General features: G+C 59.7%; 2 protein-coding genes across 8 annotated transcripts in view; one reads left to right on the top strand and one right to left on the bottom strand.

The window, feature by feature from the left end:
- TMPRSS6 (transmembrane serine protease 6) overlaps positions 1 to 6,326 on the top strand; it is a 37,811-nt gene extending 31,485 nt beyond the window's left edge. The window contains exons 14-18 of the mRNA XM_036866322.1: positions 937 to 1,053; positions 1,381 to 1,549; positions 2,918 to 3,189; positions 4,869 to 5,005; positions 5,524 to 6,326. Coding sequence (XP_036722217.1) covers positions 937 to 1,053; positions 1,381 to 1,549; positions 2,918 to 3,189; positions 4,869 to 5,005; positions 5,524 to 5,682 — 854 coding nt within the window. The 3' untranslated portion in view covers positions 5,683 to 6,326. The remainder of the gene's footprint in view (positions 1 to 936; positions 1,054 to 1,380; positions 1,550 to 2,917; positions 3,190 to 4,868; positions 5,006 to 5,523) is intronic.
- Positions 4,334 to 19,796, bottom strand: KCTD17 (potassium channel tetramerization domain containing 17). 7 transcript variants are annotated; one of them, XM_036866327.1, is made up of 7 exons: positions 19,581 to 19,796; positions 18,285 to 18,393; positions 15,881 to 15,972; positions 14,810 to 14,905; positions 12,921 to 13,046; positions 11,451 to 11,580; positions 6,419 to 6,980 (listed from the first exon to the last, which is right to left on the bottom strand). In XM_036866327.1, exons 1-7 carry the CDS (start codon positions 19,773 to 19,775, stop codon positions 6,973 to 6,975), a joined length of 756 nt encoding a protein of 251 aa, XP_036722222.1. In that variant the 5' UTR covers positions 19,776 to 19,796; the 3' UTR covers positions 6,419 to 6,972. The 7 variants fall into 7 exon arrangements, with proteins under 7 accessions (XP_036722223.1, XP_036722222.1, XP_036722218.1 ...); XM_036866323.1 differs by lacking the exon at positions 6,419 to 6,980 and adding an exon at positions 8,942 to 9,815; XM_036866325.1 differs by lacking the exon at positions 6,419 to 6,980 and adding an exon at positions 8,942 to 9,815 and having other exon boundaries at positions 11,451 to 11,538.
- Between the last annotated feature and the right edge of the window lie 3,452 nt (positions 19,797 to 23,248).

Below are 23,248 nucleotides of genomic sequence, written 5' to 3'. Positions count from 1 at the left end.
CCATTGGTCCTTACATCCACTCATTTATCCATCCAAATAGCTGCTTGTCAGTTTCTTACCAGACCATCAAGTCACCCATTTGTTGGTCTGCCCAATCTCCTATCTGAGTCTCCAGTGTTTTATCCATTCGTCCATCTATCCATTCATCATCCATCCATCCATCCATCTGACCAACCAGCCTTCACTCACAGACTACCCAGTGATATGCAAGGCAGAGTTGAGAAATGGGAATAAAAGACACCAAAGTGGTCCCTGCCCTCTGGGGATTATCTGATAGTAGAAAAAAAAAAAAATGATGGGTGACTCTCTCTGGCCCAAACCTTCTGGACATCATGTCCAGTAGCATAAGAAGACTGGAGGAGGAGGAGGAGATCAGGCTGAGAAAGCTGCCTAGAAGAGGTAGGCTTTGAACTGGACCTTGAAGAGGGGTAAAATTTAAGTAGCGAAGGAAAGGAGACCAGGCGAAGACTGGTGGAGAAGAAAGCCCTTCACAGTGAAGGCGGTGAGGAGCTGCTGTGTGGCTGGGCGGGGCAGGGCCTGCAGGGCTGCCAGGCTAGGAGGGGAGCTTAGTCTGACGGGAGGGGCATAGGCGCGCTCTTGGGAGCCTCGCTGGGCTGAAAGTGGAGGCGCGGGTCTGCCTTCAGGTACCATACCTGGGGGGAGGCAGAACCTTACGGTCAGAAGCCCAGGTCTGAGAGGTGAGACACTGCCTTCTCTTAACAGACCAGCGTAGGGGGCGAGGGGTGCGGAGGGGACATGGCCTGCCTTTAGGGGACCTTAAAGGAGCCTCAGGGAACCCTTTAGTGCGGTCAAGAGACCCCTCCCCGGTCGCCTCCTGGCCTCTTCCAGGCTCTGTCTTCCCTGGCCTTGTTTTGGAGGCTCCTTTGGGCTCAGGGACCCACCCTCTAAGCCCTGCCCCCACCCCCTCTATCCCAGGGGTGCCTTGCGGGACCTTCACTTTCCAGTGTGAGGACCGCAGTTGTGTGAAGAAGCCCAACCCACAGTGCGACGGGCACCCCGACTGCAAGGACGGCTCCGACGAGCAGTACTGCGGTGAGCCCTGGGGGCTCCGACAGGCTGGGCTGGGCGGCATTCCCCTCCACCTGCTCGGCCCTCCAGCGTGGGAGGGAGGGAGGTGCCCGCCCTGCTGAGCTGGAGGGGGAGCTCACCGTCTGTCCATCTGTCTCTCTACCCCGCCTCTGCCCCTGGTGTGGGCCCTGCCCGCCTCCCTCCCTCCCTCGCCCTTTCGTTCTCTTTCCCCGTCCCCTTCATGTCGTTCCTCTCCTCTCCCTTCATGCCTCCCCCTTCTCTTTTTCTCTGCGTCTGTTTCTCTGCGGCCTCTCGCCCTCTGTCCATCCCTGCCCCCTCCTCCACCCCTAGACTGTGGCCTCCAGGGCCCCTCGGGCCGCATCGTGGGCGGGGCCGAGTCCTCGGAGGGTGAGTGGCCCTGGCAGGCCAGCCTCCAGGTTCGGGGCCGACACATCTGTGGGGGGGCCCTCATCGCCGACCGCTGGGTGATCACAGCTGCCCACTGCTTCCAGGAGGACAGGTGAGGGGGACGGCACGGGGACGTGGGCCGCGAGAGGTGGGGTAGGGAAGGCTGTGACGGGGTACAGTGTGTCTGAAACCTAAGCAGACAGAGGGGAGGGCGGTGGGAAGCCCCTCAGACCGGCTGTTCAGACACTTGGGTTCAGCCCTGGCTCCACCACGAGTACACTCTGTGCCCCTGGAGAGGCCGCTCGACCTCTCTGTGCTCTACTTTTCGTATCTTGCTTTCAGCTGGGTCAGTGATTCATTTATTTACTCATTCATCCATTCAACGATATTCGTTGTGCTCCTACTATGTGCCAGGGGCTGTGCTAGACACTGGGGTACAGTAGAAAACAGAACTGCCTGACTTGCTCATAGGCCATGAACCCTCCTCCTCCAGGCATGCCTGTCTGTGACCTGGGGCGGGAGAGGTGGGGCAGAGAAGGCCACAAGAAGGGACATCTCACCCTGCCCCACAGACATCGTCCGCATCTCCGTGGTGGGCTGACAGCACCCACTCTCCACCCCTAGCCTGATGTCTGGTGCCCCAGACCCGCCCCCAGCACGGCCAGTCACGGACTCTGTCCCCACACCTTCTCCTCCGTCCTGGGTCTACAGGGTCCGAGCCAAAGGCCTGGAGCCACCAGGGCACCCCTCCCCCTCCCCTCACACTCAGCCAGGCCGCAAGCCCTCCCAGTGGTCTGGACACATCTTCGGCCACTGCCTGTCCACGCTGCCACCATCACCCCTGGGTCACCCCGGCAGCCCAGAGCCCAGCTCCCTTTTGCATCCTCTGCCCAGGTGCCCGGGTGCCCTTCTGGGTGCGGTCTGACTACGCAGCTTCTTTCACTTCATCCCTGGCTCCCCACTGCCCACAGGTAGAGAAAGACCTGGATGCTGACCTGGCCTCCAGGGGTCTGCACAGCCCAGTCTCTGCCAATTCCTCCACACTCAACTCCCTCCCCCTCCTCCTGAGGACCAGCAAGTTTCAGGGCATTCCCAGCTGCCCCATCTAGAAAGTGCATGGGAAAAAAGGAGAGAATGATCTGCCAGCGCCTGGCACTGTGCTAATTTTTTTACATACACAGTTTTATTGAATTCCCTCAGGAACATATGAGTAGATGATGCTATTCCCATTTTGCAGATGGGGTGACTGAGGCCTAGAGAGGTGCACACACACAACTCGGGAGGGATGACGCTGGAGCTGGAACCCAGGCAGGAGGGCTCCAGGGCCAACACTGAACACCGTACCACCAGCTGCCTGGCCTTCCAGAGCAGGGCGGGGATGGGTTGGAGGCTGGTGTCCCGGGGGAAAGCTGGCTACCCTAGGGATCTGGGATGGGATCGGGGAGGCGGCCGCTGAGCGAGTCCCCCTCCCTGCCCTCAGCATGGCGTCCCCGGCGCTGTGGACCGTGTTCCTGGGCAAAGTGTGGCAGAGCTCTCGCTGGCCGGGTGAGGTGTCCTTCAAGGTGAACCGCCTGCTGCTGCACCCGTACCATGAGGAGGACAGCCACGACTATGACGTGGCCCTGCTGCAGCTCGACCACCCCGTGGTGCGCTCGGCCTCCGTGCACCCCGTCTGCCTGCCCGCGCGCTCCCACTTCTTCGAGCCGGGCCTGCACTGCTGGATCACGGGCTGGGGTGCCCTGCGCGAGGGCGGTGAGCTGGACTGCGGGCAGGGGAGATGGGATGGGTCCCCCTCACGCAGCTTCTGAGCCTGGAGGTGAACTGGCAAGGGGCCCTGGGGCTCCACTCCAGAGGTCCACTAATCCTGGGATTAAATTGCGCTGGATTTCATGGAAAAAAACAACCTTTAACTATGGCCGTGGGCCTCTCCCCTTCCCTTCCTGCCAGAAGGGCATTTAAGGAGAACCAAGGTCATGGAAGGATATCCTAGGGGATATGTGTGGAGTGATGGGGCAGGCCAGGGACCCCACAGCCCATGGGCAAGATCCAACCCTCTGCTCCTTGGACAGCGGGGGGTGGAGGCGTATGTGTCTGTGTTGGGGGGAGGCTCTTAATTATTAACACCACGTGGAGGTTAGATTTTAGGGGAACATGATTTCATTTAATCCATCCAATAACCCTAGCTATCGGTTATCATGGACCCCATCTTAAGGATGGGGAAACGGAGGCTCAGAGACATTTAGCTGTGACTCAAAGTCACACAGCCAGAGAGGGTTGGAGCAGAGACTAGAACCCAGGACTATCTGACCCCAGGGCCCCTGCTGTTTGGCCGCTGCCTCTCAGAAACATGAGTTTCTCCCCTTCCCTCCTACACTGACCGGAGCTGGCCATCCCTAGAGGCCACCTGTCAGTTCTGTACGTAACTACAGCCATGCCCTGCACCCTTCGCGGCGGTGGCTTTAAAAATGCGTACTGTGCTTTACAGTCTGGAGGTGGGCAGGACTGAGGGATAATTTAAAGACGGAGAAACTGAGGCTCAGGTGAAAAGTGACATGTCCAAGAGGATGATAGAGAAGAGTGTCAAACAAGGATTGGTCCACTTCCTCATTCATTCATTCAGTGACACATTTATGAGCACCTGCTATATGCCAGGCATCGAGTTGGACAAAGGGAATATAAAGACAAACGGGAAACATTCTCTGGGGAGCTGACACGGATGGGGAGGTACGGGGGGCAGTGGCAGCCCAGAGGAAGGGCGGGCTGAGCTCAGGCTTGGAGGATAGGTCAGCAGTGTCTCAGCGAAGGGGAAAGGCATTTCTGATGAGAGCGCAGGTGGCAACCCAGGGAGCCCTGAGAACACCCAGCACCAGAGGGGAGCCGGTGGATCTGGGTGAGGATCTGGAGCCAGGAGTCCTCTTCCTGACCTGCTCGAAGCATCAGGGCTTTGAGAAAAAGCACGGATGTCTGGGCCCACCCCAGCTGAACAGACCGGATCTCCGGGTGGGACTAGGCACGGTATCGATTGAAGCTCCTAGGGAGAAGTGCTGGCTGGAGAGTGGGGAGACGCTGATGAGTTTTAGGGGGGAGTGAAGGGGTGGGATATGTGTTCTGGAAAAATCCCCCAGGGCTGTCACAGAGCGGAGGCGAGGCAGCCAAGAAGCCTCAAGCAGGAGGGGTGGGGGGGAGGGAGGACCTAAGGAGGACCCTAGTCCAGATAGGCCCCGGGCAGGGTTGGGGTGGGGTCTGTCACCATGAGCTACTCGGAGAAGGAGCCAGAACAGAGTGATGGAGGTGGAGGGCGGGGATGGGAGGGTGGGCAGAGCAGGAGCGAGGAAGGGGACTCCTGAGCTGCAAGAGGAATAGCCGAGGGAAGAGTGGGGGCGCCGGGCACCTCAGATCTTCTCACCTCTGTCCCCGACCCCACCGGGCAGGCCCCACCAGCAACGGTCTGCAGAAGGTGGACGTGCAGCTGATCCCGCAGGACTTGTGCAGCGAGGCCTACCGCTACCAGGTGACCCCCCGCATGCTGTGCGCCGGCTACCGCAGGGGCGAGAAGGATGCCTGCCAGGTGACTCCTGCGGGGTGGGCCAGATGGGGGAGGGAGGGCGCTGCTCACATCACCCAGGGCCTGGCCTTCTGCCCACAGTAGCCTGCTGCAGCCTCACGGCAAGGTGGGCTTGGCTGTCCCCACTTTATGGATGAGGAAACTGAGGCTCGGGAGGTTGAGAGACTTACTCCAGGTTGCAGGCCCCAGATCAGAAGAGACCCCAGGGGGGCAGGTCTGAGGCCCAACCCCAGCTCTGCTCCTTGCCCTCCGCGAGGCACTTTGCCCAAGTGACCCAGCAGAGAGGACTAGACGGAGCCCACAGAAGGCAGGCGGAGCTGGGCAGGGCATGGGGACACACGTCCACGCTTCCACGAAAGCCAGGCCCTGCTGGAGGCCAGGCTGGGCTGGTCTGGGCTCCCTCCATTTATCGGAGGCTTCCAAAGGGGATGTGTCACTCAGAACATCCCCAGCGGTCGGGACCCTTGCCTGGAAGGGGCCGCCTCTACCCTGACGTGGCCCTGTCTCTTCCCCTCTTACAGGGTGACTCGGGCGGCCCGCTGGTGTGCAAGGAGCCCAGTGGCCGCTGGTTCCTGGCGGGGCTGGTCAGCTGGGGTCTGGGCTGTGGCCGGCCCAACTATTTTGGCGTCTACACCCGCATCACAGGTGTGATTGGTTGGATCCAGCAGGCGCTGACCTGAGGAGCTGCCCCCCCGCAGAGCAAGGGCCCACCTCTTGGACTCAGAGAGCCCAGGGCACCCACCAGGCAGGGGAGCAAGTATTCTGCCGGTGGCAGGGCCCCGTGGGGACAGGAGGTGGTGTCTCTCCTCTCCCCCAACCTGTTGCCTGACATCTGCCCCAGTGAGGACACAAGGAGGGAGAAGGGCCATCAGCTGGTGGTCAAGACTTCCCCTGAGGGCCTGGGATGGTCACCAGGCCCGGCTGGGGGGGTTCGCGTCCAGCCTGTCCCCTCCTGATTCTCTCTTCTCCTTCCCCTTCCTCCGCTGCTGACTTTGGTGGGGAAGAAGCATCATGTGGCTGCCGGGCCCCCCGCCTGCCCCCGCCCCAGCGCAGAGGCTGCTGGGACAGCATCCTCTCCAGACAGCAGATTCCAGTCTTTGAAGCCCTTGGCCTAACTTGAGGGGTGGGGGAGGAAGGTGCCCCCGCAGGAAGGGCCCTCAGAGCCCTGGAGACGGCCAAGTGGGCCAGCCGCCACTGCAGGCCAAAGGGTGGGGAGCCCCAGGTCCAGGGTCCTCCCACGCCTACCTGTTCCTCGGGCCTTCACTGCCCATTCTCACCTGGAGGTGAGCTCAGCTGCCCTGTGGAATAAAGCTGTCTGACCTGAGGTCCTGTTCTGGGGATTGAATGGGGCCCTGGGCACCAATCTCATGCCTTTGACTGAGCAGCCCCTGTTATCTGCTCAGCCTGTTGGCTAAGCGTCCAGAAGGCCAAGGCGGGGCGGGGGGGGGGTCAGTGGGGACAGCGGTGGCCTCCAGGGCAGCTGCCTCGGTCCAGGGAGCAACCCCAGGAAGGCAATGGTTTGGTGCCCCTCAGGTCAGAGTGAGGGCTGGACAAGTGATGCGCTCCTTCTGGAAGCTTGGAAGGAAGCTGAGGGGCAGAGAGTCTCATGATCGCACCAGGGAGGGGTCAGGAGTGGAGCCTCGAGCGGAAGCCCTGTCTCCTGATTCCCAGGCTACCACTTCCCCTCCGGCACGGCACTGCCTCTGCATTCTGAGTCATTTATTCAGCAAGCAGCTCACAGGCTCCTACCACGTGCCAAGGGCCGCACTGGGGTCACAGAGCTGCACAGAACTTGGCTCCTGATCTTGGGAGGGGTGGGGACGCTGATCCAGGGTGAAGGGGCTTTGGGGTAGCCTGCAACTCGGGAAGGCTGCCTGGAGGAGTCTTGAGTTGGGGTTCAAAGGTGGCCAAGGTGGGGAAGAGCATTCCAGGCAGGGGAACAGCATGTGCAAAGGCAACAGTCCCCAAAGTCAGTGGCCTGTTAGGGAATAGTAAGTTGTTTTTAGTTGGAACAGAGGTTGGCAGGGGTGGTGGTGGGGCTAAAAAGGAATGCATGGGGAGGGTCAAACTGAGATTAGATGGCAAAGAGCTTGGAATGGAGCTATGAATTGACCCTGGGCGCTCTGGGGAGCCGTGGAAGGCTCTAGAGCAGGGAAGTGACACAGGACGGATTCCCATTTTAGAACCACCACCGGTACCAGCCTGGAGGAAGTGGGAGGCAGGGAGGCCAGTAAGGAGGCCACTGCAGAATTCCAGGGAGAAGAGGATGGGGCCTGGACCGAGCAGGGCGATGGGGATGGACATAGGGTCGAAGGACCCTTACTGTCCTCCAGGTGCCTCAGTGGATGGGGTGATGTGAGGGAGGAGTCACCCAGGACCACTCCCACCCAGGGCACCTGGGGAGGGAAAAGCTCTGGGAAGGTGTCATGAACTTGGGATGCTTCTGGGAGGGAGGTGTCCAGGAGGCAGGCGGAGCTTGAGAGAGGTTTGGAGGAGGGATTTTAGAGCCACCCTGCAAGGAAGGTGGTCCAGGGAAGACCGAGGAGGTGGGGGAGACACAGACTGCAGACGTGCGGGTCCGGAGTAGGAGGCTGAGGGGAACTGAGGGGGGTGGAGTCTTAGGGGCCAGGGCTGTGGCCTGAGTGGGAGTGGTCAGGGAGGCCTACAGGGCCGGGCCCTGCTGGAGGCGAGGAAGGGGGTGTCAAGGGCGGACAAGTCTTTCTTGGAGCCTAGCTGGGAGGAGAAGGAATGGGGGAACCTTGGAGGGGACCTGGTGTTGAGAGGGTTTTCAAAGGTAGACAGGGAACGGCCATCGCATCCATGTGTGGAGAGCCCTCCACCCGCTGGGTCCTGCCTGTGGAGATAGAGCAGACGCTATGGGGGGACACCTTTGGGGTGGGGGCAGGACTACCCCGGGTGGCCTCTCAGGGATCTCAGAGGGGGAGCAGAACACTGCTGGAGGGTGCTTTGCTAAAATGTAAATTCATGGCCTTACCCCAGTCTTAATTAGTAGGAATTAGGGGGGAGGGGGTAATCTGTCCTTTTAACAAAGCTCCTGGTGACTCTTTTGCAAGCAAAGCTGGACACAAAAAGCAAGGTCAACTTCAGAGAGCCGAGTGGCCCCAGGGAGAGTGGTGAGGTCCCCCCGGACTGCTGAGTGGGCTGGGGAGGACCTCGGTCAAGGGGAGCACTGCTTTGCAGAGATGTCCCCCGGCAGCGCTGAATTGCTGGGGGGCGGGGCTGGGGAGCAAGGCAGACACTCAGTAGGACCCGGGAGGTGAAGGAACTGGCCAGGTGGGGTGGGGGTCCAGTCAGACTCTGAGAGAAGATGGAGGGGAGACTGGGGGTTGTACTTCCTAGGACTTGGGGCAGAGGGTGGAGGTGACCCGAAGGTATCACAGCAGGAAGCAGAGGGGACATCCTGCTAGGTTAGGAGGGAGCAGAGGTGGCAGGGTGAAGCCAGGAAGCAGAGCACCTTACCTGAACGGTGAGGTGAGACTGGGAATTGGGACTCAGGGAGCCAGGCTTGGGAGGACCTGGTATTCTGATTCCCAGAGGCCCAGTTCCCTAGCCCTCAGCACCCCAGCTAATCTAGGTCTGCCTGGAGGCCGGAAGAGACCTGCGTGACTCCAGGGGGCGGGGCCTTAGAAGTCACCTGGTCCAACCCCTCACTTTACTGTTGAGGAAACTGAGGCCCAGAGAGGGCAAGGTACTTTCCAGAGTTCACCCAGCAAGGCAGAGTTGGTACCCTCGGTGTCCGGCCACGGGACACAGGATCCAACCGGGATGCTCCTCCCCCCAACACACCGGGAGAGTGACAACAGGGCAGGGTCCCTGGGCTTTATGAAAAAGCCCCATTACCTCTGGGTTGTCTGCACCACCTTAAGTTTAGCCCCTGTCCCCAAACGTGGCCCAGAGAAAGAGAGGGAGACAGCCAGGCTGGCTGTTTCTTCAGGTTTTATTACACGGTGGGGTTGGACACCGCCAAGAAGCAAGTATCCAGCTGGGGAGGCCGTAAGCGCAGGAGGCGCCCCTTGCTCAGCCCCTGCCACCCCAGACTCTCCCTTGGGCAGAGGGAGGAGTGTCCCCCTTTCCCTTGTGACCGGTCCTGAGTGGCCCCGCTGCCCCTGCTGAACCAATGCCTGCCTTCCTCCTGGCCAGGGCACTGTGCACCCAGCAGTACAGACAGCAGGGGGGTGGGGAGCAGCCAAGGTGAAGGCCGAGTCACCCATCCCCTCCTTCAACAGGGCTAACCCCACACCCTTCATCCCCCACCAATCCCTCAACCTCCATCCTGGGCCAGGCAGGTCCGAGTCTGCGCTTTGTGCCCTCCCTGAGGGCTTTCGCGGACCTTTGCTCCTCTTGGTAACCTCACAACAAACCTGAGGTAGGTAGGGCAGGAAGTGAACCCATTTGACAGACAGGGAGACTAAGGCTCAAGGAGGTGATGTGACTGGGCTGGGGGGGAGCGTATCTGCCATGCAGCTGGGGGACCTGGGGGATGGGACGTAGGGGCCTGGGAGATACAGCTGGACAGCGCCACACTCTAGCCACCGGCAGGTGGCTCTGCCCAGGGGTCCCAGGGCCCACATCAGGCCTTGCGAGGTACCAGTGGGCCCCCACCCGGCCCCCGGAGGCAGGGGTAAGTCACAGCCCCGAAGGTGTAGACAGAGGTGACAGCAGGGAGAGCTCTTCCTCCGCCTCGGGCTGGGGGCCCACCCCGTGGTACAAAAATAAAGGATTTCAGAACGGAACCCCAAGTCCCTGGAGGCGATCTGGGGCCTCACATCCGGGTGCCTCTGGCTTGTAACAGCTAGAAAATAAGAGGGGGCAGGGAGACGGGGTGGGGGGTGGTCAGAACACCGGGAGGAGGATGAGAGGGTGAGGCCGGTGAGGAGGGGGTAGTGCAGGGCCAGGAGAAGGGCAGAGAGGAGATTGGAATGGAGGGAGGGAGGGGTGGGGAGAGAGGGAGAGAGAAAGAGTCAGGTGAGTCACGAGGTCCTTTCTGGGAGGGAGGAGGGGGGCTGAGGCCCAGAAAAAGTGGATTCAGAGCTGAGGAGGAGGGGGAGCAGGGAGAGGCCCCAGCTCGCCCATCCGGGAGCCCCGCGCCCCATCTTGGGCCGGGGGGTGGCTGCCTAGGACACGTTCTGCCGAGACTCTGGCCAGGGGGTCAAGGCCCAGAGGCTGGTCAGCACTGTCTCAGGCAGAAGGTCACAGAGAGCAGCCGTCCGTTCCCATTTTAGAGGTAACTGTGGCCCAAAGAGGGACAGTGAATTGTCCAAGGTCAGACGGCAGGCAGATAAGACTGAGTGGGGGCTTGTGGGCACCTGGCCAGGGCTTTTTCTGCCACAGCCCGATCCTCAGCCAGCTCCGGCTGACTCCTCCTAGGCCAAGGGAATCCAAGTGTGGCCTGTCCTTCCCACCCCCGCAGAAATAGGCAACCCAGTGCCTCGAGGCTGTGACGCAGAAGCTCCTGAGCGTGCAGGGATGAGGTCAGGGCCCCTGGCTTCCGTCTCCCTTCCCTCCTTCCCAGCGTGGCTCTGATGCTGATGGGCAGGTGGGAAAGAATTTCCTCCCCCTTTTGTCTCATCTCAGAGCTGCATCCCCAAGGCCAAGATAGGCTGAGAAACTTGGGGGAGGGGAGAAAATCAGCCGGAAGTCCGGCTCAAGTCCAAAAAAGAAGAGCTGAGCACCCTCTTGGCTTCCGCCCCTCCCTCCAGCTCTGCCAAGCTACAAACCAGGCATGGCAGCGCTGGGGGCGGGCGAGGGGCCCGGAGAAGCCCTTACTGCAAGCGCAGCCTCAGGTCTGAGGGGGTGCAGACAGGAACCTGCAAGGAGGAAACGTGAGGAGGAGGCGAGGAGGTGAGGCGCTGCAGCAGGGCGGCCCGACCTCAGATGTGCCCGGCGGGGTCGGCGGGCACCAAGGAGGTGCAGCTGTGCCCCTCCTCCCCGGGCCCGGAGGCGGGAGGTGCCAGAAGGGGTGCAGGAGGCGGCAGGCGGGATGCTCTGGGATGCGGGGCCGGGGCACCTGGGTGGAGGGCACAGGAGGCTGGGACCACAGCAGCCCCGGGATGGAGGTGTGAGCAGGCAGAGAGAAAACCCGGACAGGGGCAGAGAGGGAAGAGGCAGGGTGTAGATGAGATCCAGGAGGAAGAAGAGGTGGATGAAGATGAGGCAGGACCTCCGGCGGGAAGCGGAGGAGGAGGAGGAGGCGGTGGTGAGAGGGAGAAAAGGTTAGCGGGATCCTGAGATGGCTGGGCTGCAAAGAGAAAGTGAGAGAAGGGATGGTTATGCAGGTGAGGCGCCAGGCACGCGGCTGAGCTAACCCTGGTGGGCCCGCCCCCCTCGGCCGTCCCGGGACCCCAGGTTCTGCGGCGGGCTCCAGCCGGGAGCGGGCGGGAGGCACCGGCTTTTATTAGCAATCGTTCTCCTTGGGGGTTGGCTGCACCTTTCTCCTGTGCATCTGCCTCCACCTGCACCTGTGCCACCTCCACCTCCACCTCCTGCTGTCGCTCCTCCAGCTGCTCCTCCGCGCGCTGTGAACCAGCCGGCAGACCCAGGGAAGAAAGAGCGCAGAGCTAACGAGGGGGCCAGGGCCCGCTGGTGGCCGTCCCCGCGGGCCCCCATCTCAGCGTGAAGGGGATGGGCAAGGGGGACCTCCCGGGGAGGGGAGCGCTACAGCCACAGAAGCTGGGGCATCTTGTCGGATCCCTTGGGAAGCCTGGGAGGGGCCTGGGGGAACCAGCAGAGCGTGGGGTCGGGCTGAGGATGCTCCCGGATTGGCCTGGCTGCTGGGACGTGGAGCAAGGCTAGGTGAGGGGTGTAAGAGGAAGGGGGTGGGTGTGTGGCTAGGGTAGCCTTGAGGGCTGCCTGGGAAGGCCTCGTTTTAGGAGGACCGACCCAGAGTCGAAGTGAGGCCAGGGAAGGCCCAGGGCAGACACCAGCCAGACCTGAGACGTCAGCACCAGGCTCTGGCATCCCAGGTCCTGAGGCCTCTCCCAGAGACGCAGGAGCGGCAAGCTCACCTTGCACCCTTGCAAGGCCGTGCCGGCCACTGGCCCCGATGGGGGCGGGGTGGGCAGGGGAAGTCACAGCCCAGGGAGGCAGACAGCCAGACGGGAAGCGGAGTTCCTAAGTCTCCAGCACATAGGGACAGGCTCCTAGAAGGAACGGTCTCCCTTCTTCCCAGCCTGCCTAGCTGCCTGCCCCACTGGTCCTACCAAAGGCCCCTCAGGCTTCCGATCGGCTCTGGGTCCAGGCTGGCAGGACCTCCGATTAGCCCCCTCCCCCCAGCCAGCTGATACTGCCTCACAGGCCAGGGTGGAGACACAGGGCCGGACCCCAAGGGCTCCAGACCCCTCTGCTGCTGAGTCCTAGGAGGGAGCCTGCGGGAGGGGCAGGATTAGCGGATTCGGCTTCCCTGCCCCAGCCCAGGCCCCTGGGAAATAAATTGGCCCTTTGGATCCCAGAAGTTCCAAGCTGGTGGTCCACCCCTCTCACTTCTCTGAGAACACAACCAAGGTGCCCAGAGGGGGCGGGACTTGTCCTAGGTCACACAGAGCGCTCACACAACGCCCAGACCCCTAGTCCAGTGCACTCCCCCTTGTGCCAAGCTGCCCCGTGGCCACCATGTGACCACCATCCAAGTGGCATCTAAGTCCACTCTCGCCGCGCCCTGGGGATAATCTCATCTCATTGCCCCCCAAGTCTGGGCCTGGGTAACTGGCGTGAGCAGGCAGGACGGTGGGTGGCATGGGATGGATGGCATCGGCTGTGACCAGGGGATCAGGCGTGTGCAGCGGGAGGGAAAAAGAAGCACGGATGGCTAGGTGGAGGTCAGCGAGGGGAGGGAGGAAAGGCAGGGAGGCCGAGGTCGGGGCAGGGAAGAGGCTGCCCTTGGTTTTGGCAGAGGGCTCACCTTGGTTTTGCGGCTGGACTCGGAGCTCAGCCCGTGCGGGGAGCTGTACAGCTCCTTGGACACCACGCACAGGAACTCTGCCTGGTCCTCGCTGCCGTAGTTGTAGGAGGAGCCGATGTTCACCAGCTGGAGGGGCGGAGCATGGGGAGAAAACGATAGGATGGGGTTGAGGGGACGGGGTGGGCGGACACTGGCACTTGTCAACTGTGCCCTGATCTTGCTGTTCCGTTCAGGCCCATCCCTGGGTTTCCAGAGGACACCTCTGGCGCAAAGTCAGAGTCCTCTCCCCCAACCCCCCCCCCCCACACCTATGCCTCTGGTCTATTTCCAGGGCCAGCCTCCCCACATGGCTTGGCTGGACCTGATCCTTAGAGAAGGAGGATTATCACTGCTGTTCCTCTCCCATATCTCGCAGGCAACGTCCTAAAAGCAGGCAGAGGCCTGTAACGGGCAGGCTGTCTCCCTCTGTCCCAGATGTGGCTGAGGCAGCCCCAGAACCAGGTTGCAGGATGGGGTTGGCATGACCTGGTGGAGCTCCGTAGAATATTCTGTTCACTGTTGGAAGCAGAGGTAGAACAGGTCGCCCGTTCCTTACGCCAGCGGTGCCTGACATGCTTGCTCAGCCTTTGAGAGCCCATGCAATTGCCAGAGACTCCCTTAGGCTTTCAAGAGTGGCCCCACCTTTGTTCTGGGGTCCCTAAAATAACCACACCTGCAGGGCCCCTTCTGGCTGATAAAGGCCCTGCACATGATGGGTCTCATTCGGCCCCCAGGAACCCTCATCCTGCAGATAGAGAGGAAAAATCAGCCCCTTTGGCAGATGAGGCTTGGAGAGGTGGTAAAGTCCCACAGCCAGGAAGAATCTGAATTTGAATGCGGATTCAAATTCAGGATTTGAATCTGGGACCCCGAGTCCTCTCAGGGGTCCTATAGACTTAAATGCTTCTAATAATTCACAGGATGCTAGCTAGCTCCAATGTTTAGAGCCCTACCCTGGGCTAGGGACTTTATCCATGGTCTTTCTAGTCTACACAACATTCCTGCAAAGGAAGCACTACTGGTCCATGTCACAGATTAGGAAAACTGAGGCCCAGAGAGATACGACTTGCTCAAGATCACACAGCATGTCAGTGGTGAGACCTAGATATGAATCCAGGCTTCCGGCTCCTGGACTGGGCTTGTTCCTCCATCCTGCCCGGCCATCCTGGGAAGCCTGGCCTTCTTCAACCTCCAGGTGCAAGGGAGTTTGTATGGATAAAGGGTAACCCAACCCTTCCCCTTCTCTAAGGGCAAATTTGACCTTGGGTTAACTTGCTGGCTCTGATCCTCTGGAAACCTGAGAGAGGTGTGACGTCAGCTGCATTACCAGGGCAACACCGTTTATGATAAAAATCTCTCCTGGTGGTAAACTACGTAGGTACTGGGAGGAAGTACAGGTCACCATAAATACCTCATGGGAAGCCGCTGCTCTGGGCTCCCCTGAATGTGGCAATGCTTGGAACTGGGCATGTCCCTCGCGGGGACCTGGAATCTATGCCTATGGAATTGTTACACGAGGTGTGGCCCCAAGGGGACCTCCACTCTCCTATGTGGATCTTGTCTCCTCGCACCAGAGCTGTCGCTTGGGGGCCAGAGACTCACACACTACAGTGTAGACCACTACCTGGTTGCTGGGAGGACTCCCATTAAAGATGATTCCCGGGAGCTGCCCTGTGGCCAGCGGGGCTTCCCGCCTCTCTCCTTCCTGGTCAGTCTGCTGCCAAGTGCGGCCTTCCTTAATCTTGTTTAGTCTCTCTTAAGACCCCGGGTGGGGGCTGCAGTGGGCACCCCAAGGCTGGGGCTGCGGGAAGGGAGGGGCCTGCTTTGCCTGGGGGTGTGGCCCAGCCCACCTGCTCGAAGCGCCAGCCGTCGGACATGGTGGAGACCATCTGCGTGAGCTCCTCCTCCTGGCACTGCAGCACGCGGTACACGTGCTTGGGTGGGACCTGCAGGCAGAGGGGCGACGTGGAGGGCACCTGTGGGAGCGCCAGGCACCCCGGGGGTGGGAAGAGCACCTGTCCTCCCCCCACCATCTACCCCTAAGAAGGACAGAAGTGGGGGAGGGGAGATGGGAGCCATGTTCTGAGTACCTACTATGTGCCAGGCACTCGACGTGCATGTTCTCACTTAATGCCTCCAAAAACCCTTGGAGTTATGGGATGTTCATGGAAGTTCAGAGAGGGTCAGTTACTTGCCCAAGGTCACCCAGCTAAAGAGTAGCAGAGCCAGAATTGGAACAGAGGTGATACAAGTGGGAAAGGAGGAGGGGCTTAGGGGACATCCTGGGGCACTAATTGAGGCAGGTCCTCCAGGGGACGCGGGGCACCCTCTCTTCAATCTCCTGGGGCTGGGAGACGGTGCCTCACTACCCATTTCCCACCCTCCACGTCTCCCCCAGGGTGGGCAGAGAATCTCTCCAGCTCCTCCTACAGCTTGGCCACTTAGGCCTAGGGTCCAAGCTCAGAAATGCCAGCTCCAGAAGCTTGTGCCATGACTTCCAGGGGACCACCTGAGCCCATGAAGTGGACGATGTAATAATCCCACATTGCCTCCCATAGGGCCCCCTGTACCTCCACAATGACCCCATTTTGCCTGGGAGGAAGGGAAGGGTGGGCAGTTCTCAGCACCTCTATAATTCCACAAGAGGAAGTCAAGGTCCAGAGAGGGGTGTGATTGGCCCAAGGTCACACAGCAAACAGAGCCGAGGCAGGGAAAGAACCCAGAGTCCGTCTCCCAGTCTGGGGCTTTGTTGAACGGTTTGGGAGCTGGACAACCACTCCTCCCCTTACAGGAGAGCTTGGCCTCCCCAAGGAAAACTAGCTCTGCCTCTCCCAACCTTCCTCCTGACCCCCCTCCCCTGTCCCCGCCACCCCCCTGCCCTGGCCAGGGATGCTGGCCCGCTGCCCTGCAGCCCCCCCGACCTGTGTGACGGTATAATCCTTCTCCTCCATCCGGTCTTTGATGATGCGGATCAGCGGGCCGATGTTGTAGAACTCCGCTTCCTCCAGGACCCCTGGCACAGACAGAGCAGCACCCCACCCCCGTCACTCCCACTGCCCCCGCGCCCCGTTCTCACCTTGTCCCCTCCACCTCCACCCCCTGCTCCAGTCACACAAGGGTGATAAGCCTCTGAGTTCAGGGGTCAGGCAAGAGGGAACACGTCCTTCCTTGGGCCCCACACTCTCTGTAGCAGGGCTGAGAGGCTGCCATTCAGTGGCGCTATATCCCTGCTGTGCTGAGCACGGTGACCCAGGGATGGCTGCCAGTCCTCTAGTCTGGGGCTAGCCCGAGGCAGTGGGCCCGTTGGGACTGGACCCTATGCCACAGTGAGAAGGGGCTTGGCTGGCCCCCAATTACGTGTTCCCATTTATGAAGCACACGCTAAGTGCCAGGCACCGTACCAGGTATGTTACACTCTTTACCGCAGTTAATTCTCATCACAAGAAGTAGGTACTTTCATCACCCCCACTGAACAAACAGGGAAACCGAGGACCAGGCAGGCAAAGCAGCAGCTGTGCAAGGCCACACACCTGGCACTCGGCAGAGCTGGGATTCACACTCAAGTTCCTCTGCCTTCTAAATGCATGATCTTTGTGCATGTGCATCTCTCCAATCACTACACTTCACAGTTTGCACAGCCCCTCCTGTGCTCGCCACAAGCCCCAGGGTCATGGAGGAAGCAGGCGTTATTGTCCCCACACAGTTAAGGAGACTGAGAGGCTTAGAGACTGAGCGAGTGCGCTCTCCAGTGAAGGGGACAGCCCTCGGCCTTCGGACTCCCCAAAGCTCCTGCGGGGCAGAGACACTTCCTGTCCTTTCCATGACTGGACTCTGGGCTCCCCGGGGACAGGGCCCATGTCTGATGTCCCCGGCGCCCACACCCACCTAATACAGAGGAGGCAGTGAGTGAGTGCTACTGCCAGGATGCCCCCCGTGGAGCCCTGCAGATGACAGACAACTAACTCTGCATCACGGGTCCTCAGTGCCAGGCACCGTGCTAAGTGACGCACTTGCATTAGCTCCTTTTATCCTCACAGCAGCTCAGCAAGGTGGGTGCTATTGTCACCCCGTTCCACAGATGCAGGCATGGAGGCACAGAGGGATAAGTGACTTTCCAGGTGTCACACAACTAGTCAGTTTCCTCCTGGATCCCCTGGTCCCTTGGATCGGGGCTCTAGCCCTGTCTAAAGGTGCTGGGAGTGCCAAGGTTTGACAAACCCAGAACCTGTAAACAGGTGTTGGCCGTGACGCTGGAGTGTTTACCTCCCCTCCCCATGGGACCTACTCCTGGGCCCAGGCCACGCCCATGGTAGCTGCTGTCCCAGGGGCTGCCGGGAAAGCTGTGGGGCTCCGCAGAGACGACGCCTACAGCGGGCTTTGATTTTGAAGCTGTGGCCTTCTGGGGAGCTACCTGGCTTCTAGATCACTGTGTCCCACAGGGGTCAGGAGGGAAGACCGTGGGCCCGAGTGAGGAGGGAGGGGCTGTGCTAGACACCTCCAGGGTACAAGCCCTGGGACTCATGACATCTGTTTTCCCAGAACTTGTCCCTAATGTAGATCACCGCCCCTCCTTTATATACACAAGTGGAGACTCAGAAAGGAGAAGTGACATGTCCAAGCTGGCCTGGCTGGGTCAGGTGACCCAGAGCCACACCCTGTGCCCTAAGGAAAAGTGGACTTGGCACCCCTGCTCCTGGCAGGGGCTCTGCCAACAAGCCTTTCTCCCAGGCACGGCTCCCCACTGTCTGCTGGGCCCGGAAGTGGGCATCTACAGGGCCTCAGCCAGCCAGGCCTGGGAGGGACCAAACCCCTGCTGGAGAGCAGGCTCCGCCCACCCCCTGCCTCCACCCACAACTGTGCTGCAGGGGCTGCCGGATCTGGGCGAGAAGTCACCCACTCCACCCACCTGCTGACCGTGAGCCCTCACCAGGCATCTGAGATACCCCATCACCCAGAGAAAGAGAGCCACACCTCTCCCCATGGCCATCTCCACCCACAACTGGCTTCCCAGAAGGCCAGGGGAAAGGGCATCCCTGCCCAGCCTCACTGGCTCCCTCCATCCTCTGCTTCGGTGTTTCTGTCACCTCGCCAGCAGCACCCAGTGGAAGCATGGGCCAGTCACCTTGGCACAGTCCCTAGGCTCAGCCTGGGCACAGGCTTTGGAATTCAGTCCTGTCAGGAATGAGAAGAAGCAGGAAACATGGAAGAAAGCAGATGTCCCCTAAGGACGGCAGAAACGGCTTTGGACCTCCACAGGAGGCCCTGGCAGACTGCAGAGGGCAGGGCTAGGACGTGGGCCCCGGCCAGCCCCCTGGACCAACTCACCCTCCTCAGCCATGTCCTTGTCCAGCACCAGCTTGCCATGCCGGAGGAAGTTGAGGATGGGCCCGAAGTAGGTGGGGTCACGGTCGATGAGGTAGGCCCCAGTCTCATCCTACAAAGGCGAGGGGCACAGGCAGTGAGAGAAGAGTGAGCCCCGCTCCCCTGCCTGACCTCTCACTTCAGTCCCAGTAAAGGATCAGAGGGAGGGCGGGAGGGGGCGGAGTGTCTGCTCTTCCCCAGAACAGAGTGTCCTGATGGAGTAAAAAGGCTTTGGGGTCAGATACACCTAGGTTCAAATCCTGCCTCTGCCTTTTCCTGACTGTGTGACCTTGGGCCAGTGATTTGGCCTCTCGGAGCCACCCTCTTCTTTCCCATACTGGGGAGCTCTGTGAGCATCCAGTGAGGTCTGAGTGGCACCTGACCCAGCGTAGGGCTCAGGAATTGTCCCTCTTAGAGGTTATTCCCTGAAGCCAGCCCTACACTGTGTCCACCAGATCCCCTGTCATTCTGGGGATGTTTACAAGTTTCCAAAAGAGCCACTATCTCATTGGATACCCTCAGCCTGCAGGGAGGCAGAGCAGGCATCAATACAGCTCTACAGAGAGAAAACGGAGACTTCACCAGGTGAGGGGACTTGCCCAAGGTCACAGCATCAGAGGTTCAGGAAACAGGAGAGAGGGGACCTTAGAGGTCATCGCCAGGCCAGCCCACTGGGGTTACAGACAGGAGGCTGAGCAGGGAAGGGTTGGACCCAAGGTCATGCAGGAGGTTTGCAGCAGAGCTGAGATGGGAACCCACAAATGGTGCCCCAGGCCAACGCTCCTACCTGATGAAGCCCAGCTGAGAAGGCACCCCGGGATTTCTCCACCCAGCTCCCTGTACCCCAAGGCTACCCATACCCCAAAGGGCAGGGAGGTGGGGAGAAGCAGACTCAGTAACTCCTTCCGTGGTGCAGGAGTCCAGTTTGGGCAGGAGAGAATGCCCTAGGTGTCTGTCTCTCCCCACAGCCCCAAAGGAGGGGGAGAGTCCCCATCCATCAGCCTCCTGGGTTGGGAGCTCAGATCAGCGCTCAAAAACTCCAAATGGCCGCAGCCCGGCGTTGTCCTGTTGCCACGGCAATGGGCACATCCCTCACTCTCCGATCCATTTCCTTCTCCCCTCCTCCGGCCAGTTCTTCCCGCCTCCAGCTCTTCGGAAATAAACCCAGCCGGGTTTCCAGCCCCGCGGGGGGGCCAGGCTGGACAACCAGATTCCGGCGAGCTAAGGATCCCCGACCGCCGCCCACCCCGCGGGCCTCACCCGGTCAGACTGCAGCTCTTCCCCCTGGCACAGGCGGCTGAGGAAGGACTTCTGCTCGCGGCACAGCGTTTGCCGGGTGGTCAGGAACACCGTGCCCCCCACGTTGAGCCTCACCCACTTGCTCCAGCCGCCCGCCCCCGCCGGCGGCGCTGCCTCGCGGGCCTCCATCCTCATCGCTCTTCCCAGCGTCTGCATCCTCCCGGCAAGGCGGCTGGAGGCGGGCATGTACCGCGCGCTGGGCATGCCGGGAGTTGTAGTCCGCGCCTCCCCGCCTACAGCCCCTGAGTGTGGCCAGGGGTGAGGGTCAGCCAACGCCCTCTATCCCGCCTTCTCCAGCCCCACCCTACTTTGCCCTTCCTGGGAGACCTACAAACGGGAGTTTCTTAAAAAGCTCTTTGGCCAAGTTATTCTGTGTTTGGGGAAGGTCCAGTTCGAGGTCACTGGGAAAATAGTGATACCCCAAATCAGCGATCCTCCCATTTGGTCTCCACATTGTTTTCCCTTTGTCCAGTTTGGGTTATCAAACGGCTGACAGGAAAAGAAACTTCTCCCTCCCCAAATTCCTATAGCATTTACCTGTATCTGTTTTCTAATATTCTTTCATTCTGCTTTTGGGGGTGGGAGGGGGTGAGGAGAGCTGGGTTCTTTCCCCACATAAATTCTTTGAGGACCACACAGTCGGGCTTGAAAGTTGGCTCAGCACCTTCTATATTCCAGATGCTTTATGCATCTATTATATTGGGTTGGCCAAACAGTTCGTTCGGGTTTTTCCGTAACATCTTACGGAAAACCCAAATGAACTGTTTGGCCAACCCAATATTATTCATTGGTGCTCTTAGCAGCGCTGTGAGGTCGCTGTTACTGTATCCATTTTACAGATGAGGACACAGAAGTGAAGTGACCTGCTGGGCTCACACAGCTGGTGAGTGGCAGGCTGGCATGAGCCCAGGTGGGTTCCAAGTGCATTTCCACCACCAAGGCCCCTTTCCTGCTCCTTGGGAAAGATTTCTCGGGAGGAAGAGTCAAGAGGGTGCTGGATGAATGTTTGGAGAACTGGGGTTTCATCCTGGCTTTTGTAGGGTGAAGTGCTGGGAGAGGTCTCAGTTTACCCATCTGTAATTCAGGAGGGGGAAGAGGGATTGGTTCTGTGGGTGCCCTTCTGAGCCAGATAACTCAGAGGTGGGACTGCTATCGTGGGCCCTGCAGGATGTGGGAAGGCAGCGGCTCCTCATGTGGTTTGGGACCAGGGAGGGACAAGGGCTGAAGGGAAGCTGTCCTCCTTAACTTCCTTTCCCTCTCACTGTTTCGGTCCTGGTCCGGGATTAAGGGGGGAGGGTCTGAGGCTCCCCTCAGTGATCTCAGTGTCACACACACAGGCCCCACACACTGGGCAGCCTGGCCCTGCATGGCAGTGGCGGGGGGCGGGTTCTGTTATCCCTCGGGCTCTGCTTTCTCCATAAACCTTTCCCCTTGGCAGGGAATGGCTCACAGCTGCTAGACTCCTGCTGCTGGGAACTTGTGTTCCCTTAAACACAAATTCAAGTGTGATCTTGAGCAACTTCCTCCCTGGACCTCGGTTTTCTCTTTTGCCAAGTGGGAATTAGAATAGTTGCTACTGGAGAACATTGTTGTTAAGATTAAATTATGTCGGTAAAACACCTGGCATAGTCCATGGCTTTTAGTATACTGAGTAAATGAATGAGTGAATGAATGAAATGGGTTATAGGATATGAACTGGCCTTGGAAGATCAGCGGCACTCCTGGCACTTGGTGAGTCCTCAAGCATTGTCAGCTAAAACAAAACCAGAGCAGGGAATATTTCTTTTCCACTTAAGGGGTGTAGGCAGGGAGTGATGTGGTCAGATACGTAACTTGGATCACTCTGGGGGCTGCAGAGGGGATGGTTCGAAGCCCCAAGAGACCAGCCAGGAGGCCACCAGGGTGAGAAGTGGGGAAGCCCCCACCAAGGCGCTGTCAACTGGGCCAGACAGGAGTGGGCGGCTTCAGTGGATACTTGGGAGGCGGAAGTGAAGGTTGAAGGGACTGGCAAGGAGGGAGGAGGAGGAAGGAGGAGGGGCCACACTGACAGCCCTGGCTTCCGGCTTGAACTAACAGTGTTTCCCTGAAGCAGGAGAGGCAGATATGGGGAGTGACCAGCGTTGAGGAGGTCGGTTTGGAGCCTGTATTTGCAGTGCCTGTGGGCCAAGCAAAAATTGTCCTGGTAGGTGTGATACTCAGGAAAGCAGCATGGACTGGAGAGGAGAGGCGGGGCTGTCCCGAGCATAGGGTGGGGAGGAACCTAGGAAGGCCCTCCCCGGGGGTGGCTCCAGTGGATGAAGAGGATGGGGCAAAGTCTGGAGAGCAAGGAACAAGAGCCATACTCCAGAGACCAAGAGGGGGCCAGTTTGAATGAACAAGTTCATATGAGGAGTGAAAGCTGAGAAGGCAGAAGTGTAGCATCTTGGAGCCGCGGGTACCCAGGGCTTGCCTGACCCAACGTGTTGCTGCAGATGTGACAAAACCGGGGCCGGGAGGTATAGAAAACTTGCACGGCGTTACTCAGCGGATGTGGAGCAGCCCCAGGTTTCTTGGGCCAGCCCTCGCCCACCTGGGGCTGCCTCTCCTGGCGAGGAGTGTGGACCACGCAGCACACTTGGACAGCATGGAGCTTTTAAGCTAAGGAGGCATGTCATCCATGTGGCACGTGGGGAAGTTTAATCTGGCGTTGGTGCACAGTCGGGTTGGGGTGAGAGCCTGGGGCCGGGAGGGAGAAATGGGGGTGACCTGCCCAGAGCCCCCTCCTCCTCCCTGCTCATACCCTGTTTTCTTGTGTTTCCCCCACTGCTCAGTGATCATTCTGAGGACAGACACCACCCCTGGGCTGCTGTATCACGGGTGTCACTGGTCCTGGCTCAGGAGGGGCGAATGGAACAAAAACCCCCCAATGCTGGGAGTGTTTTTAGGACAGGGATTGGTCTTCTTCCTTCACACTGGCTTCCGTTGTATTTTAGTTCACTGCTTCAGTGCTTCCTATGTGCCAGATGCTATTCTAAGCGCATCACCCCATGTAACAGGTGTGCTCAGGGAGACAGGTGATAGCAGGAGCTACCCTTTACTCATCTAACATGCCAGAGACCGTGTCCCAGGCATTCTGTAACAGCAGCAGCAGCTGTCACCGATGGAGGGTTTACTCTGGACCAGGCCAAGCCCGTGCATAATTCTCACAAGAGCCCCATGCAGTCGATCCTGTTCCCGCCTCCATCTTACAGAAGATGAGACGGAGGCTACAAGACCATGGGCCTCCCTAAGTGATGCTGGGAATGGCTACCAAGGGCAGAGCCGGCCTCCGAGCCTGTCTCATTGACTCTGAAGTCCAAGCCAACATGGAGTCCCGATGCACCCTTGCACAGGCGTTCTTAGCCTCGCCAGGTACAGATGAGGAAACCGCACTCACGTGGCTGGTCCAGGGCAGACCCTCTTAGCCCAGTGCCAGGGCTCATCACCATCGTGGGCTGGGGTCCTGAAAGTGTCGGGGAGGCTAGGCCAGCACTTTTGGTCCCAGGGTGGAGGGGAAGGCTTTGGATGAGCCAGTCGTACCCACCTCCTGCCTCAGAGACCCCCAGCTATCCCTAGACACCAGCATCCCCTCAGTAAGCATCTAAAATGTT

Source organism: Balaenoptera musculus, chromosome 10 (assembly GCF_009873245.2).
Source record: "Balaenoptera musculus isolate JJ_BM4_2016_0621 chromosome 10, mBalMus1.pri.v3, whole genome shotgun sequence".
In the NCBI taxonomy this organism is placed as follows: domain Eukaryota; kingdom Metazoa; phylum Chordata; class Mammalia; order Artiodactyla; family Balaenopteridae; genus Balaenoptera; species Balaenoptera musculus.
Note: the sequence above shows the minus strand (reverse complement) of the source record. Positions and strands in the feature narration are given on the sequence as shown.

Excerpts from the sequence above, each read along its gene's own strand:
- KCTD17 (XM_036866323.1), bottom strand. The coding sequence starts at position 19,775 with ATGCAGACGCTGGGAAGAGCGATGAGGATGGAGGCCCGCGAGGCAGCG. Across the intron at positions 18,394-19,580 it reads AAGAGCTGCAGTCTGACCGG|GATGAGACTGGGGCCTACCT; the intron begins GTGAGGCCCGCG and ends TCGCCTTTGTAG. Across the intron at positions 15,973-18,284 it reads CAAGGACATGGCTGAGGAGG|GGGTCCTGGAGGAAGCGGAG; the intron begins GTGAGTTGGTCC and ends TGTCTGTGCCAG.